General features: G+C 41.0%; 1 protein-coding gene across 1 annotated transcript in view; it reads left to right on the top strand.

Moving 5' to 3' along the window:
• LOC132647164 (ankyrin repeat domain-containing protein 26-like) overlaps positions 1-18,916 on the top strand; it is a 78,104-nt gene that overhangs the window by 21,454 nt on the left and 37,734 nt on the right. The window contains exons 8-13 of the mRNA XM_060366918.1: positions 2,649-2,688; positions 13,966-14,002; positions 14,735-14,808; positions 15,232-15,271; positions 15,733-15,794; positions 17,507-17,579. Of these exons, the coding sequence (XP_060222901.1) occupies positions 2,649-2,688; positions 13,966-14,002; positions 14,735-14,808; positions 15,232-15,271; positions 15,733-15,794; positions 17,507-17,579 (326 nt within the window). The remainder of the gene's footprint in view (positions 1-2,648; positions 2,689-13,965; positions 14,003-14,734; positions 14,809-15,231; positions 15,272-15,732; positions 15,795-17,506; positions 17,580-18,916) is intronic.

Below are 18,916 nucleotides of genomic sequence, written 5' to 3'. Positions count from 1 at the left end.
AATACTGGGTTTTTCTACATGACCTATAGCTGGCTTTTTATTATGAATGGCTAACTTTTTGTCTTTCAGTGCATGCACGTGTGATGCATGTGTCTCTGTGCGTGTATATACATGAAAGCATGCACACCACAGCACACATGTGGAGGTCGGAGAACAGCTGTAAGTGCGAGTCTCCACCTTTCCACCTTGTTTGAAGCAAGGTCTCACAAGCTTCTGGAGGTTGTCCTGCCTCTGCCTTCCTCACACTGTAGGAGTGCTGGGATTACAGATGGACACTGCTGCATCCAGTTTTGTGTGCATTCGGGGATCCAAACTCAGGTCTTCATGTTGCCTGGCGAGCACTTTACCCACGTGACCCATGAATGATTAACCTTTTACTCTTCTTTCTCATGTCTTCTGACTTAGCACTTGCTGTGTCCTTGACTTTCTCTCCTCTAATGTTCTCTGGGAATTTCCCTTGTGAGTGATTAAAATGCATTTGATCCCCTTGCTCCCCCTCAACTCTTTCCAGCCCCCACGCCTCTCTAAATTCATGTGCTTTTCTCCTTTTTTAAATATGTGCATACTACTGAACCCAGCCAGTGTTACCCATATGGACATGGCAAGGGTCTGACCACAGGAGTAGCTATTTTGTTGAAGTAGCCATATTGTTAAAGAATTGTGAATTCATTACCTCTTCTCTCTCTCTCTCTCTCTCTCTCTCTCTCTCTCTCTCTCTCTGTTTCTCTCTACACACACACACATTCACACACTCTTACACACACATAAGACAAGATTCCAAATGTGAAGAAAATTACATGCACAAAATATTTTCAAATTGTAAAAAAAAAAAAAAAAAATGTATTTGTTAATGCCAGGAGACCCAGCACTTTGCATATGCCAGGCAAGTTACAGTAGGAAGTGGTCCTTGCTCAAGAAGCTTCCTGAACTCTTCGAATAATGAGTGTTTGTCACCAAGCCTCACCTAAAAGCTGAATCTTCAAAAATTACTTTTAGGAAGAAGTGTTCGTGTAGTCTATAGGGTTGGTTGAAATAGAAGATCCCATTTTTTAAGTTTAAAATGCCAGATAGCATGGTCTCACAGAAATAACCTGACACATTAACAAAACTGAATTATTTTTTTAAACTTTGAAGCAAATGTAGAAATACATAACTGAAAAGATGAAGCTATCTCACTATCTTCCCCCTCCCCGGGCCCGCTTTTGAAGGCAAACATCAGCTATGGTTTACATGGTTCATTTTTACAGTTGAGATAGATACTGTAAGTATTCATCTTACTAAGCACATAAGCTTTTCCTGAGTCACATCTTCAAATCAAAAACTTAGCCTATTATTCTGACCTGTTTCTAACTCTTCTAGGTGCACAGGTGTGGTAAGCTCCAAATAAAGGCATTGGTGTTCACCCTCTCCTGACCCTTCCCTATCTCCTTACTCATCTATTCAGCCACCCACTTTCCCCATCCCAGCACATGACAACAGGGAAGTAGAATCCAAACTGTGAAGCATAGAAAACCTTGACTTCGTCAGCCCTAATACCCCCAGCCCAGTGCTCACCAGTATTTTCATATTCTCCTCATCTTTTCATGCCTTTCTCAGTAGGTTCATGAATACAACAAACACGGTCCCCAATCAGGCTCAGTAGACACCCTGGAGAAGGGAAAAGAAAGTATGTGAGATGAAAGGGATGGAAAGGGAGACTGTGGAATGTTGTCCTCAGGACATGGTGAGGCTGCCGCACACATGAACTCATTCACCTGTGGTCACCTGCACAAGGCCTGCCCAATATTGAGCCAATTAAAAACTTTAGCAAGAAAGGAGGAGGGACTCCGAAGGCCCCACCCCTAGCTTAGGAGATAGTAGTGATTTATGGGAAGGAAGGATTGTCTTCAGGAATGTGGCCACTGCTAAGTTCCCCATTCCCCTGTAGTCATGCCCTTATTGGCATCACTAAGTGGATCCGTGGCTTAAAAATAATGGGACCATGAAGTTGGGAGGAAGATGTGATAACTATCTGGGGTGGATATTATCCAATATTGTGTTCACATATAAAAATTTCAAAAAATAAATATGTAAATATATAAAATATTCATTTCTGTCATGTCACCCCACACAATGTTCAGGTTTGTTACACAGCTGGAAGGGTGGCTTTTTACCTACTTCTATTACAGAAAAGGGGAAATTCATACTCTAGCATGCACACACACACAACACAAAAGATCTTCTATGGCTCTCCAGGATTCTGCCTGATCTATCCATGCTATACCCAGTGACTATATTACAGTTTGAGCACACAATTTTCATATTCTTTTTCTGTTGTTTTCATACCTTAACTTGTGTTTGCCCTGGCCTGGGTGCAGAAAACAGCCTGCACACCTGCCTTTCCCTTCTCTGACCTTGATAAAAGCCCTGTGTTTATAGCTAGGTTTCAAAGTAAAGACTGACTTTTCTATGTATTCCCAGCAATAATCATTTCCATTGCAAAAATAGTGAATAATTCATTTCTGTTCTCATTTGATGATTCCCTGCCTGATGCAGTACTGTTGTTTATCATTTAATGACACAGTAAACATTGTGGTCTTGGTAGTTGCATATTGGTGAATAAAGTGAATTAATGTGTTACAGAGTGGTTTTTTTTTTCTTTTTAATAGGAAGAATCAACAGAGCCAGGAATTGGAAAACATGAAAAAGGTGATTTTCAGGGGGGAAAAAAATGATCACAATCTCCCTTCTGTTGAAAGAGGGCACTGAAGCTTTAAAACTGATGTTGGTGGACTCTATTGCCTGCTTTTGGATCACTTCCCCTGGCAGCGCTACCTTGTCTGGCCTCGGGACGAGGATATGCTTAGTCCTGATGGGGCTTGATGTGCTGGGGAGAGTTGATATGGAGGGAGGGGAATCCCCTTTTCTGTGGAGAAAGGGAGAGCGGAAGGGGGAAGATAGGAACAGGGAGAACAGGAAGGAGAGGATGGAGGAGGCACCCTTGGGATGTAAAGTAAATAAACTGAAAAAATAAATAAATAAAATTAAAATAATGCTGGTGAATGTCTATGAAAATCTTCTAAGCTACAGTCAAATTTTTAAGACAGTCAAAGGTGGAACTATACTTGTAACTTCAAGAATTAAAAGGCTGAGGTTGAAGGAACAGGAGTTCAAGGACAACCTGGAGCCCATTGGAGGGGCCAACCTCAAAAAGACACAGAGAGGAAAGAAGGAGGGAAGGAAGAAAGGAAAGAAGGAAGGAAAGAAGGAAGGAGGGAGGGAGGGAGGGAACTGATAGATGTAAATTATATAAATCAAACATGATATTCATTTCTTTTCAATGTTTTTACCCTTTTACCCCTTTGTGGTTTTCGTTGCTCTTTGAAATTTGGCTTTTTACTATAGAACCTACTGGTTCTTGTTTTCTTTGGATCTTTTACAAAATTACAAACGGGTGATCCAAACTTCACCAAAAACCTTGTGGAAGAATTTGTTCACTGCTTACTCACGCCCAGTGTTCCCCACATAATCATGATAAGCTTGGACGATACAAGGGTGTTTTATGAGGTAGGGCCTGGGGAAGTGGCTCAGCGGCTGAGAGCCCCTTCTGCTCTTACAGAGGGCCCGGCTTTCGTTCCCAGCATCCACAGAGAGTCTCACAACCATCCGAGCTCCAGGGGACCTGGCACCTTCCATGGGCACCAGGCACACACACAGACTGCTTTACATGCACACCTAAAAGAAAAATATTTTTTAAAGTGTATATTTAACTCGATGAACAAAATTCTCCATTTGCCAAATATTGTTATTTTTTACCTCACAATGTCTTATCTCCTTATAGAATAGTTCATGCTCTCATTACACATGTGTATCTGTCAGCAGAGCCAGCTGGAGAAGTGACATCGGTGGGAGAGCCAAGGAGGCTGGATGGCAGAGGAAACGACCAGCTTCAGGTCTGTACTAGTTCCTAGTTATATCTCTCATTAGCTCTATATCTCTCATCTAATAATGCAGCATGCGACAAATGAACTCACTTTTGGAGTCCGCTGTTATAATCATTGCCAATATTTTAACTAGCCTTAGAATCTATAGTCACTTATAACTGATGTCATTGGACTTGAAAAAACGTTTTCTCTGAATATTTCTTGTCGTTCTGGCTCTGTGACCAGCTCATGTGATTAACAAGGTAAAATAAAGTCGCTCTGTGTTACTCCATGGTTGGAGCTCAGAGTGGTTATGCATAATGGCCACTGGTTAGATCCCTGTAGAAAACAAGACTCTTTTTGTGGTACCAGACCCTAGTGCCCAGTTTACAGAAGTAATTCCTTATTGTGGATTCTGATTGTCTTCTGGCTCTGTTTAACTTAAACAAACACATTATTAACTCATGTAAATACTGCGTAAATATATTGATTTAACACTTGTATTTACTATAAGTCCATCTTACAATGTGTATACATTTCTTTACATGTTGGCTTTGGCAGACACCAAATGAATGATAAATGCTTTAAAGAGTGGGACTTAAGCAAAACCAGCAGAAAATTCACAATGACAAGAATATTATATGAAAAACCCTTCCAACCACAGCGGTTTTCTAAAATGACCTTCCCATTATTACAGGATCATAAGGGAGGGAAGATCATGAAGCAGAATATTCAAAGTTGCTTATAGATGATATTTCCCTTTTTAATAACTGCGACCAGAAGACATTCAGTATTCCTGCAACAAAACTATATTTGCTTTAGTGTTACTGCATGGTGATGACAATGATGACGTCATTGCCATCGTGTCTTCCTGGGTTTGAATCTAAAATTTAACCCATGCTACTTTCTTTTCAGTAAACCTCTAGTACCTGTATTCATAGTTGTTTGATTTTTGCATATAAATTTTCTAGTTTTTTTTTTAAAGTTGAGAACCTTGTTGATTCAGATTTTTACTCTTTCCTTTCTCCTCTTGTGAAACAAGGTCTATGCTGCTCACACAACTGGATCATGACTGAATAGGTTTTTTCAGTTAGGATAAAGGCAGCTTTACTTTTAAAAAGCGGGTCCCACACCATGTTTGGGAATAAGAAACTAGCGCTGTTGGTGTGATGCTCAAGTGGAGAACTGGGAAATCATGGAAGTTTTAAAATAGGGGCTAATACTTTCCTCATGTTATGGTGATGCCTGATCACATAAAAATCTCCTGTACAGCCAAGTAAAGTGGCACCTGTCTATACTCATGGCATTCATTAGGCTTCACGAAAAGGATCATAGTTCAAAACCAGCCTGTGCTACACAGTAAGATCTTGTTTTACAACAGTATTATTTGAGGGATGTAGTCACCCACCCACACGTGCAAGGCCCTAGATTTGACTCTTAGCACTAGAAAAATAATCCTTCTCTCCAGTTGAAATGTCATGAGTCCTTACTGTGTTGCCAAGGGAACCTTGAAATATCTCAGCTCAAGTGTTCTCTTCCTCTGAATACTGAGTGCTTGGAAAGCCTTTAGAAACATAATTGAACTAAGGAATCTGCCTGCAACATATGGAATTTTTTGTTTTCAATAATGTATTTTTTTTATTTTTTTTTCATCAATTACACTTTATTCATTCTGCATCCCCCCATAAGCCCCTCCCTCCTCCCCTCCCAATCCCACCTTCCCTCCTCCCTCTGCATGCATGCCCCTCCCCAAGTCCACTGATAGGGGAGGTTCTCCTCTCCTTTCTGATCTTAGTCTATCAGTTCACATCAAAAGTGGCTGCATTATCCTCTACTATGGCCTGGTAAGGCTGCTCCCCACCAGGGGGAGGTGATCAAAGAGCAGGCCAATCAGATTATGTCAGAGGCAGTCCCTCTTCACATTACTATGTAACCCAATTGGACTCTGAACTGCCCTGGGCTACATCTGTGCAGGGGTTCTGGGTTATCTCTATGAATAGTCCTTGGTTAGAGTATGAGTCTCTGGGAAGTTCCCTGTGTTCAAATTTTCTGGTTCTGTTGCTCTCCTTGTGGAGACCCTGTCCTCTCCAGCTCTTACTATTTCCCAGTTCTTACATAAAATTCCATTCACTCTGCCCAACAGTTGCCCATCAGGCTCAGCATCTGCTTTGATAGTCTGTAGGGCAGAGGCTTTCAGAGGCCCTCTGTGGTAGGTTCCTAGGTTGTTTCCTGTTTTCTTCTTCTTCTGATGTCCATCCTCTTTCCCTTTCCGGATGGGGATTGGACATTTTAGTTAGGGTCCTCTCTTTTGCTTAGTTTCTTTAGATGCACAGGTTTTAGTGGGTTTGTCCTATGTTGTATGTCTATATGAGTGAGTATATACCATGTGTGTCTTTTTGCTTCTGGGACAACTCACTCAGGATGATCCTTTCCAGATCCCACCATTTACCTGCAAATTTCATGATTTCCTTATTTTTCATTGCTGAGTAATATTCCATTGTGTAGATGTACCACAATTTCTGCATCCATTCTTCAGTTGAGGGGCATCTGGGTTGTTTCCAGCTTCTGGCTATTACAAATAAGGCTGCTACAAACATGGTTGAGCAAATGTCCTTTTTGTGTACTTGAGCCTCTTTTGGATATATGCCCAGGAGTGGTATGGCTGGATCTTGAGAAAGCGCTATTCCTAGTTGTCTGAGAAAGCACCAGATTGATTTCCAGAGTGGTTGTACAAGTTTACATTCCCACTAGCAGTGGAGAAGGGTTCCCCTTTCTCCACAACCTCTCCAGCATGTGTTGTCACTTGAGTTTTTGATCTTGGCCATTCTCATGGGTATAAGGTGAAATCTCAGGGTTGTTTTGATTTGCATTTCCCTAATGCCTAATGAGGTTGAGCATTTCTTTAAGTGCTTCTCTGCCATTCGGTATTCCTCTACAGAGAATTCTCTGTTTAGCTCTGTTCCCCATTTTTTAAGTGGATTACTTGGTTTGCTGCTTTTCAGCTTCTTTAGTTCTTTATATATACTGGATATGAGTCCTCTGTCAGATAAAGGGTTGGTGAAGATTCTTTCCCAATCTGTAGGCGGTCGCTTTGTTTTGATGACGGTGTCCTTTGCTTTGCAGAAGCTTTTCAGTTTCATGAGGTCCCATTTATTGATTGTTGCTCTTAGAACCTGTGCTGTTGGTGTTCTGTTCAGGAAGTTTTCTCCTGTACCAATGAGTTCTAGGGTATTTCCCACTTTTTTTTCAAGCCGATTTAATGTGTCTGGTTTTATGTTGAGGTCTTTGATCCACTTGGACTTCAGTTTTGTGCAGGGTGATAAGCATGGATCTATTTTCATTTTTCTACATGTAGACATCCAGTTGGACCAGCACCATTTGTTGAAGATGCTATCTTTTTTCCATTGTATGGTTTTGGCGTGTCAAAGATCAGGTGTCCATAAGTGTGTGGGTTTATTTCTGGGTCCTCTGTTCGGTTCCATTGATCCACCATTCTGTTTCTATGCCAGTACCATGCAGTTTTTAAAACTGTTGCTCTATAGTACAACTTAAGATCAGGGATGGAGATACCTCCAGAAGATCTTTTATTGTAGAGGATTGTTTTAGCAATTCTGGGTTTCTTGTTATTCCATATGAAGTTGAGAATTTTTCTTTCCAGGTCTGTAAAGAATTGTGTTGGTAATTTGATGGGCATTGCATTGAATCTGTAGATTGCTTTTGGTAAGATGGCCATTTTTACTATGTTAATCTTGCCAAGCCATGAGCATGGGAGATCTTTCCATCTTCTCATATCTTCTTCTAATTCTTTCTTCAGAGATTTGAAATTTTTTTCATACAAGTCTTTGACTTCCTTGGTTAGGGTTACTCCGAGGTACCTTATGTCATTTGTGGCTATTGTGAAGGGTGTTGTTTCCCTAGTTTCTTTTTCAGCCCTTTTGTCTTTTGTATACAGGAGGGTTACTGATTTTTTTGAGTTAATTTTGTATCCGGCCACTTTGCTGAAGGTGTTTATCAGCTGTAGGAGTTCCCTGGTAGAGTTCTTGGGGTCACTCACATATACTATCATAGCATCTGCAAATAGTGATAATTTGACTTCTTCCTTTCCAATTTGTATCCCCTTGATCTCCTTCAACTGTCTTATTGCTCTAGCAAGGACTTCCAGCACTATGTTGAAGAGATATGGAGAGAGTGGGCAGCCTTGTCTTGTCCCTGATTTTAGTGGGATTGCTTTAAGTTTCTCTCCGTTCAGTTTGATGTCGGCTATAGGCTTGCTGTATATCGCCTTTACTATGTTTAGATATGTGCCTTGTATCCCTGATCTCTCCAATACTGTAAACATGAATGGATGTTGGATTTTGTCAAATGCTTTTTCAGCATCTAGGGAGATTATCATGTGGTTTTTTTCTTTCAGTTTGTTAATATGGTGGATCACATTGATGGATTTCCATATATTGAACCACCCCTGCAGACCTGGGATGAAGCCTACTTGGTCATAGTGGATAATATCTTTGATGTGTTCTTGGATTCGGTTTGCAAGTATTTTATTAAGTATTTTTGCATCAATGTTCATAAGGGAGATTGGCCTGAAATTCTCTTTCTTTGTTGAGTCTTTGTGAGGTTTAGGTACCAAGGTGACTGTGGCTTCATAGAATGAGTTTGGTAATGTTCCTTCTGTTTCTATTTTGTGGAATAATTTGAAGAGAATTGGTGTTAGCTCTTCTTTGAAGGTCTGGTAGAATTCTGCGCTGAAGCCATCTGGTCCTGGACTTTTTTTGGATGGGAGACTTTTGATGACCGCTTCTATTTCTTTGGGGGATATAGGACTATTTAGTTGATTTACCTGGTCCTGATTCAGCTTTGGTAAGTCAAATCGATCAAGAAAATTGTCCATTTCATTTAGATTTTCAAATTTTGTGGCATATAGACTTTTGAAGTAAGTCCTAATGATTGTTTGGATTTTCTCAGTGTCTGTAGTTATATCCCCCTTTTCATTTCTGATTTTGTTGATTTGGGTGGTGTCTCTCTGCCTTTTAGTTAGCCTGGTTAAGGGTTTGTCGATCTTGTTGATTTTCTCAAAGAACCAGCTCTTGGTTTCATTGATTCTTTGAATTGTTTTATTTGTTTCCAATTGATTGATTTCAGCCCTGAGTTTGATTATTTCCAGCCGTCTACTCCTTCTTGGTGTGTCTGCTTCTTGTTTTTCTAGGGTTTTTAAGTGAGCCATTAAGGTGCTTGAATGAGCTGTCTAGAATTTCTTCTTGAAGGCACTTAGTGCTATGAACTTTCCTCTTAGCACTGCTTTCATTGTGTCCCACAAGTTTGGGTATGTTGTGTCTTCATTTTCATTGATTTCTAGAAAGACTTTAATTTCTTTCTTTATTTCTTCCCTGACCCAACTGTCATTTAGTAACAAGTTGTTCAGTTTCCATGTGTGTGTAGGCTTTTTGCTATTTCTGTTATTGTTGAGGTCCAGCTTTATTCCATGGTGATCAGACAAGATACAAGGGATTATTTCAATCTTCTTGTATCTGTTGAGGCTTGCTTTGTGACCCACTATATGGTCTATTTTGGAGAAGGTTCCATGAGGTGCTGAGAAGAAGGTAAATTCTTTTGTGTTTGGGTGTAAAGTTCTGTAAATGTCTGTTAGGTCCATTTGATTCATGACCTCTGTCAGAGACATTGTTTCTTTGTTTAATTTCTGTTTTGTTGACCTGTCCTTTGTTGAGAGTGGGGTGTTGAAGTTTCCCACTATTAATGTGTGGGGATCTATATGTGCTTTAAATTTTATCAATGTTTCTTTCACAAATGTGGGTGCCCTTGTTTTTGGAGCATAGATGTTCAGGATTGTGATGTCTTCCTGGTGGAATTTTCCCTTGATGAGTATGAAGTGTCCTTCCCCATCTCTTTTTATTAATTTTGGTTGAAAGTCTATTTTATCAGATATTAGAATGGCTACTCCTGCTTGCTTCTTGGGTCCGTTTGCTTGGAAAGTTGTCTTCTAACCCTTTACCCTCAGGTAATGTCTATCTTTGTGTCTTAGGTGTGTTTCTTGTATGCAACAGATTGCTGGGTTTAGTTTACGTATCCATTCTGTTAATCTGTGTCTTTTTATTGGAGAGTTGAGACCATTGATGTTGAGAGAGATTAATGACCAGTGGCTGTTAGATCCCTTGATTTTGATGTTGGCTGTGGTCATCAGGTTGTGTGCTTGGTTGCTTTTTGTTTTACTGAAGTGAGGTTATTTATTTCCTGTGTTTTCTTGAATGTGCTAGTTTTCCTGGGTTGTATTTTCCCTTCTAGTGTCTTCTGTAATGCTGGATTTGTTTGTAGGTATTGTTGAAATTTGTTTTTGTCATTGAATATCTTGTTTTCTCCATCTATGAGGACTGAGAGTTTTGCAGGGTATAGTAGCCTAGGCTGACATCTGTGTTCTCTTAGGGTCTGCATGATATCCGTCCAGGCCCTTCTGGCTTTCATAGTCTCTGTTGAAAAGACAGGTGTGATTCTAATGTTTTTGCCATTATATGTTACTTGGCCTTTTTCCCTTGCAGCTTTTAGTATTTTTTCTTTGTTCTGTATACTTACTGTTTTGATTATTATGTGGCGGGAGGATTTTCTTTTCTGGTCAAATTTGTTGGGTGTTCTGTAGGCCTCATGTATTCTAATTGGCCTCTCCTTTAGCTTGGGGAAATTTTCTTCAATGATTTTGTTGAAAATATTTTCTGGGCCTTGGAGAAGGGAGTCTTCTTTTTCCTCTATACCTATTATTCTTAGGTTTTGTCTTTTCATATTGTCTTGGATTTCTTGGACGGTCGGTGTCAGGAATTTTTCAGATTTAACATTTTCTTTGACAGATACATCGATTTCTTCCATTGTATCTTCTACACCTGAGATTCTTTCTTCTATCTCTTGTAGTCTGTTGGTTATGCTTACCTCTGTAGTTCCTGTTTTCTTCCCTAGATTCTTCCTTTGCATTATTTCTTCCATTTGTGTTTTCTTTAATTTTTCCAATTCTATCTTCAGGTCTTGAGTTGTTTTGTTTACTTCCTTCACCTGTCTGATTGTACTTTCCTGTTTTTCTTTTAGTTCCTTCAACTCTGTTTCTTTTATTTCATTCAGTGCTTTAAGCATTTCCTTTCTAAAGGCCATAAACTGTTTGGCTGCAGCTTCCTCTATTTCTTTACGGATGGCAATATTCTGTTTGAGTTTATCTTCCTCTATGTCTTTACGTATCTTATCTGTTTCCTCTGTTATCATCTTCATGAGCATAGTTGTTAGGTCATCTTCTTGGATTTCAGTTATGCTGGGGTGTCCAGGGCTACTTGCCCCTGGGTAACTGGGTTCTGGAGATGCCATATTGCTCTGTCTTTTGTTGCTTGAGCTTTTACGCTGGCCTCTACCCATTGTGCTATCTTAGGTGTTTGGTGTTATTTTCTGGTGGTTCCTGGGGATCCTGTGGTGGAGAGAATCCCCTTTGCAGAGAGCTGGTTTTTCCTGAAGGATGTCTTCTCAGCTTTTTGGGTATAGTCCCTGGATGGCTGGTGTTTTTTCAGGAGTTGCTCACCTCAGGGATATAGACCTGAGTGGTAACTGTGGTCTTTGTTAGTCGAGAGGGTTCTCCTCTCACCCAGGGAAGTCCTGAGGGCAGCTGCCCTGTTTTCTGGGTTTCTTGTTGTAAATTTAATGATCAGCTGCTGTGACCCAGTTGGACATCAGGCGCGCAGCAACTGTTTGTGCCTGTGTCTGGAGCACAGCTGAGTGCTGGCGCCTCAGCCCCACTGGTCTGCTAGACTTTTTCTAGGGAAGGATTGGGTGATTTAAGTCAGTACAGTTTCCTTCCTTCCCTGTGGATTCTCTGGAGACACGGACTCCCAGTGTCTTTTTTTGCCCTGATGCACAGTGCTCAGTGTCCGCCAGCTGGCTGGCTGCAGAAACTGCCTGTGCCTGGAGCACAGCTGAGTGATGGCGGCTCAGTCTCTGCCAGCTGTCTGGTGCGCAGAAACTGCCTGTGTCTGCCTTTGCAGCCTTTGGGAGCCTGGGTGCCTCCCTAAGCTGGGTAATTTTCCGGGGACCTTTTCAGGCTGGGGGTGTCGGCTGAATGCTCTGAGATCAGACCAGCCGTTTCCCTCCCTGTGTGTTTGCACCGGACAGTGAAACTCATTCGCTGGTGCCCTGGTGCCCACAGTTCTATCTCAGGCGGCGAATCAGGCGCACAGGCAGGCAGGGCTCTGTGCTGGAGCCTGGGTCCTCGGCTCTGGCTCCGGGCTGGCTCCTGGGGTGCCCGTGGAACCGGAGTCTTTTCCAGGGGATGTCTGGGTGACCTAAGGCCGGTCCCAATAGTTTCCTGTACCCTGGGGTTATCTCTCGACTGAAAATTCCACTCTCTGATAATGTGGTGCGCACGGTTCAGTCTGGGACCGTGACCAGAGACACTGGCTTGTGGCTCTGGGCTGGGGCTGGGGCTGGCGGCCGGCAGCCAAGCGTCTGGCGGAACCGGGATCTCTTCCGTGGTTTAGCCGGGTGAGTTACAAGCTGATTGAATCCCCCACTGTGGGGTATCCTCTCACCTGGGAAACACAATGACTGTGTTTTATGGCCACGAGTTCTGATTACTGGTCACTGTGCTGATCCTGCTGTGCTGCTGCTCAGAATGAGAGTCCTCCCGGCGCCGCCATCTTGCCCCTCCCTCAATAATATATTTTAATTGAATTACTAATAAAATTAGAATAAAGTTCTAAATAAATAAATATTAGGTATGGTAACACATGACTGTTTTTGCAGCTTACATAATTGGCATTTTTTTAAAGATACCAGGACTGCCTAATTTTACCCTTTCTCTTTTAGCATTCTTGGTTGGTTCCTATGATTCATTTCTAGCATCTGTCTTAGTCAATGTTCTGTTGCTATGAAGAGACACCACGGTCATGGCGACTCTTATAAAGGAAAGCATTTGATTGGGGCTGGCTCACAGTTTCCAAGGGTTAGTTCATTATCAGCATGGCGGAGAGCACAGTGGCATCCAGGCTGACATGGTGTTGGAGAAGATAAGAGCTCTACATCCAGACCCTATGAATCAGGAAGAGAGAGACACTGGGCCTGGCTTGAGCTTTTAAAAGCCCAAAGCCCACCCCAAGTGATACACTTCCTCCAACAAGGCTACACCTCCTTATATTTTTGTCAAGTAGCACCACTCCCTAATGACAAAGCATTCAAATACATGAGCCTCTGGGGTCTATTTCTATTTGGACCACCACAGCATCTAACGATATGTGGCAAATAGTCATTTTTTTAAAATCCTTAAAGCTTTTCCTGAGTAAGGTCCTCAGTTCCTACACTTCACAATTTTTTTCTGATCTGTCTTCTAAGTGTTCGGTTGTCTATTTTGGCTTGGCTTCAGTTCTCTTTCTGAGACGTCCATCTCATTCCCAGTAGCAATATTCTAGTTCCAGCACATCACATTCACAGCCCCTGTTTGCCTTGTTTCCATGCCTCCTACCTCTGCTTGTGCTCCCTTGGTTTGCTCCTCTGGTTTGCGGAAGGATTGCTTCCACACCTCCTTTTGCTTTCTCTGCTTTGACACGTCACCCTGCATTTGCAGAATTTCTTAAGCTTCAGAGGTAGGATTGATATGTTTATGTCATGTGCGTTGGTGCTTTGCCAACGTGTAATGTCTTTGTGAGGGTGTCAGATCCTTTGGAACTGAAATTGCAGACACTTGTGAGCTGCCATGAGGGCACTGGGAATTGAACCTGGGTCCTCTAGAAGAGCAGCCAGTACTCTTATAATGGCTGAGCCAGCTCTCAGCCCAGAACTGACTTTTCTATGTGCTCTTCACTATAATTTCAGCTGTCAGGATAATGGACTATTCGCTTCTGTTCTCAGCTATTAAACATTACTCGTGCTTGAATGGAAAGAAGACTCTACTAATCCCAGCTTGAGCCACAGTTGTGCCAGGATTTGATAAACACAAATATTTATTGTCTTAGCAATTCGTTTAGTGGGTGAGTAGGTGAGTAAATAAAAATTTTCACAGTTGTGTTTTCCCTTTTCTCATTTTTAATAGGAAGAAGTGACGGAGCCAGAAACTGAAAGAGAACAAGGCAGTGTTTCAGAAACCACACACGGTAATAACATTCTGTGTTATGCTAAGAGAGAGCACCAGAGCAATTAAAATAAAGCCAGCAAAAATCCAGGAAAGTCTGCTAAGCTAGAATGCAGTTTTAAGACAGTCAAAGGTGCAGGGTGGAACACTCTAGTAGCATTAGAAATTAGAAGGATGAAGTAGGATGACAATGATCTCCAGGATAGGCTGGAGAACACAGTAGCTCCAGTCTCGCAGCAACAAAGACAAACAACAAATAAGCAGCAAACAAATAAATAAGTGTAAAATAAAGACAACATGTGTAGACTCAAACTCGACGTCTATGTCCCTTCAGTATGCTTCACTCTGTTACCTTCTGTGATTTCCAATACTCTTCCCATCAGGCTCTTTGCTAGAAAGTCTGTTCTTAGTCATCCTTACTCCTCCCCTTTACTCCAGTGCACAGAGGCAGCTTCTCATCTGCCATCTTACCTGTGGAAAATCTTCTTGCTGCTGAATGCTCTCCAGTGCATCTCCAAAAGAAGATCATGAAACATTTGGACAATTAGAAATACTTTTTTCTTGAAACATATTTCATATAATTAGCAAAAATTAACTTTAAATTAAAATTTTCCACTTGCAAAGAGAAAATAAAAATTGTCTCTGTTTATTGCTTTCTGTTTTATAATGTCTCATTTCGTTATAGAACAGTTCTGGGTGGTACACTCTCATTACACATGTGATTTGTCAGCAGAGCCAGTGGGAGGAGTGACGTCAGTGGGAGAGCCAAGGAGCCTGGATGGCAGAGGAGATGACCAGCCTCAGGTGGTAATGATTCCTGATTGTACTTCTCATTCATAAGTTAGCATATGCCAAATGGAAATATTTTTCCTAATAACCTTGTCATTATGAGATAATTTCATATCTAATATTTATTTTTTATTACTGTTAATTTATTCTTTCACGATTTCATGCATGTATATAAAACAGTTTGGTCACACTTGCCCCTCACCTTTTCCCTTTCCAAGCACCACCAAACTCCCCCCCCCAACAAGTTCCCCTTCCAATACCATACATTTTTGTTTTGTTTTCCTTTGATTTCTGACTCACTGGTTTTAACCAGGACTGTTTGGGATATGACTACAGTTTGCTAAAAAGGTAAATAGCTGTGGCCTTTTAACAGCTGATTTATTTTAGTGAGTGAATAAATAGGTTTCATGATGTCCTTTCTCCTTTTGCTTTTAATAGGAAGGTGTAACAGAGCCAACGACTGGAAAAGAAGAGCAAGGTAGTGTTTCACAAAAGCACAACTCGCACTTCTTCATACAGTGGGGGAGGACATAAAACCAATAAATGAAACTAACCAGTATCCATGAAGAATTTATAAACGTCAGTGCAATTTTAAGATAATTAAAGATGGCTGATCAAAAACTTGTAATTCAGAAATTAAGGAAGATTATATGCCCCTAAGACATCCTGGGGCAGAGTGCACTCTCAAAACTATAAAGAAACAAATTAGGGCAAATACAAAAGGATTAAAGTGTGTAGCTCCTAATGACACCATCTCCATTTAATAGTTTTCTTTCAGGATGCGCTTCTTTTGCTGACCACCACAAGTCTCTGAAATTATTTTTTTCTTGTGACTGCCATTTCACTGAAATATGAACAAATGGTTCAAGACGTATATACATGCCTCAGATTCATAATAACACATGTTCTATCTCACATATCCCGCACTACTCCTTACAGATGTGACATGCATGGTAGCCACAGGAAAAGAGGATGACGACGAATCATCTTGGGATTCTGAGGTATCACCTATTGCCCTTGTTTGTTTGTTTGTTTGTTTGTTGATGAGTGTTAAGGGAAGTTAGGAGTGAAGGGGGCACTTCCACTTTCTCACTTCTGTCGTGCTTACCAGGAACTATCGCCCACATTTTTCACTTGGCATTCGCCACAGCATCAAGCAATAGTACTTTAATGAAGGGTAGAACAAGTCTGCTGCTTCTTGGCATTTACTGAAGGAAGGCTGTGCCGTGTAGAGCAAATGTTCAGGCTGACAGTGCTAAGAACTCAGCTCAGCTCTGAACTGTATTAAATGTGTACACTGAGTCTACCACAGCTGGATGACTTAGTTGAATGTATCCATGTGTCAAAGTCCCAGTAATATTCAGAAAAAACGTTTAGACCTATTGTACAAGACTATCCTCTCAGTCAAACTGCCACCATCTTCAGGAGCTGTGCCTGCTCCCAGATCACCACATCTGAAATTACTATTGATTATCATTCCTTCTTAGAAGAAGGGGGTCATGGAACCCTCACCTGAGTATTCAGTCACCCCTCGAAACTAGTTGTATGCAATTCTGCCCTAATTAAAGGAGAATGTTCTAGACAGAACAATGTAGCTTGTCTGTGTATCGTTATGCCTTGAATGAGCTGCCAATTGCCATAACATTATCACAATCATTTTTTGCCTTGTAATAGGTAGAAGAGAAGATGCACAAATATTATATACAATAAATTTATGACATATATATGCATACATATACTGTGTCTGGATCATATTACATCCCTCCCTCCAACCCCTTTCCATTGCAAACACTTACTTTTTCCCCATAGCTCCTCTTCTGCTTTCATGTCTTTATTGTGTGTGACCCAATGAGGTTCATTAGGGTTACTTACAGGAGTGTGGGTACCTTACCAATGTCTACACCACCTAAGAAAATGTCTTTCTGCCCCATCAACCATCGATTGCATACAGTAAGTGCTCAATGAAACCTAGCTGTTGTGGATATAGTGGTGCCTACCTGTAATACTAACACGTTTGAGGCTGAGGCAGAAGGTAAAGCCAGGACTAGGATGAACTCTGTCTCACGTTAGCTAAAGGAGCCTCGGGTCTCACTTAAGTCTCTTAATTGTATCATGAGATTTTTGTCAAGTGGTTGAGCCTGTAACATCTGCATTTGTCAATTTACACTTTAAGATGTTCCCACACTGTCACCAGGGTAGGGCTTGTGAGAGCCCTTCATTCGAGGATATGTACAATTGATAGTTGATGGGGCAAGTGTACTTTTAAGACTGTGTCCTGTGGGTGATGGCAACACATGTCTTTGACCTCAGCACTCAGGAGGCAGATGCAGGCTGATCTCTTGAGTTCGAGGCCAACCTGGTCTATGGAGCTAATACCAAGACAGCGAAACCTGTCTGGCGGGGGAGGGGGCGGGGGGGGGGGAGAATATGTCGTCTGGTTTGAGGTAAGGAATCAAGATAGAGCAGTGAGCACTGAAGTTAGCCCCTGTGGCAGCCTGAACATCTGTTAGTATTTCATACGTAAAAGTGTTGATGGCAGTCAGGAGCCACTGAAAATAAAAGTCTGCCTGGTCCAGAGAGCATAAATGTTGTTTATGAAAATACTTTGCTTTTCAACATAAATTTACCTTATTTTTGTCAAATACCTTCTGAAACAGCATTTATCTGTTCAGAAAGTGCTTCATCGACTCATTTTTGATGTTAATTCTTACAGAGTGTCTCTGACAATCTTCCACTTATTCGCATTGGTGTTGACGGACTACTGCAAGTAAATGGTCAAGCAGTAGGTAAGGACAGTGTCGTTAAAAATGTCATTTGATCTGACAGAAGGTTCACTTAAATATGACCACAAGTGTATACTATAACCGAGGGCTGTTTCCTGTTGAGGGTACAGAGAGTAGACGAAGAAATAAGATGATAATAAAACATATATAAAATACATGTTCGTATATGATTTTAGCAACGGGTTCAATTGTGGGGTCCCCAAATGAATTATCACTTCCCATTCAAGATAATTTAAGACCAAAAGAATGAGAGGAATTGAGAATATGAAAAGTGGGAATGAAGAAAAAAAAAAGCCTAGAGTACTGGGAGGGAGAAGCATATATATATATAGCATAAGCTATGACATACCATTCCTTCCCATTAGGGAAATTTGTGTGCGTTTATACATATAGACACATGTGTTACATATATATTCTTCTTATGGTAGCAGATCAATATTATAATTCTAAAATCTACTACGCAGGGGATAAGAATGGTGATGATAATGCTTTTAAAATGTTTTAGGAGACAATCAAGCCCACAGATGTAGAGAACTGTTTTGACATGGAGATGTAGTTTTCAGCGGAACAGGGCTCAGAGAAACCATGTTATCTGGGTGCTTTTGGATGTGGTGATGAGGGCGCTGAGATGACGAATATGAGATGGGTACCTTATGACAGCATCCCCAGAGAGTGTTGGAATCAGGGGCCTGTCTCAGCCACTCATTTTTCTTGTCTCAGATATCAGTCTTCAAAGCTGAAAATTCACTCTTGTTAATTATTTATAAAATTTAATCCGAATGCTCAAGCATTGAGTGGTCACTTAAAGGACAACTTTTCTTCATTAAGATATTTGCTTCATAAAAATCCTTTAGAGGTAGCACTGTCCAGCCACAGGCGTTATGCCCAGGGGATGAGAAGAGGTAGGGTGAATACAGACAGAACTCATTATGGACATGTATGAGAAGGTCAAAGAACAAATTTGATTTTAAAAATTCTTTTAAAGAGTTTTATGGCATCTTAAACCACAGTAATTTTATACACAAAAGATATAATGAAGTTATTCGTATTCCTTTGTACTCTTGTTGCTTTTATTCAACATTTCACTGCTTTTAAAGCATAAAAGCTTATTAATATATGCTTGGGGGAAATTACTCTATTTTTCCACTTGAGAACTTTATTTCAGTGTTGAAAACATTATGTGTTATTTCTTACTTGTGGTTTAAACTGTTTTGCATGGAGTAGATCAAGGAACTTTCTGCAGCTCCGTGGGGACAGCGGACATGAGGAAAGGAGACCTTCAGAAGCCCTTCTTTCATCCTAAATGAATTCTATCTTACCCTAAAGTGATAGAAAGCTTC

Source organism: Meriones unguiculatus, chromosome 14 (assembly GCF_030254825.1).
Source record: "Meriones unguiculatus strain TT.TT164.6M chromosome 14, Bangor_MerUng_6.1, whole genome shotgun sequence".
Classification (NCBI taxonomy): Eukaryota; Metazoa; Chordata; class Mammalia; order Rodentia; family Muridae; genus Meriones; species Meriones unguiculatus.
The sequence above is the reverse complement of the archived record's forward strand: the minus strand, read 5'-3'. Positions and strand labels throughout refer to the sequence as shown.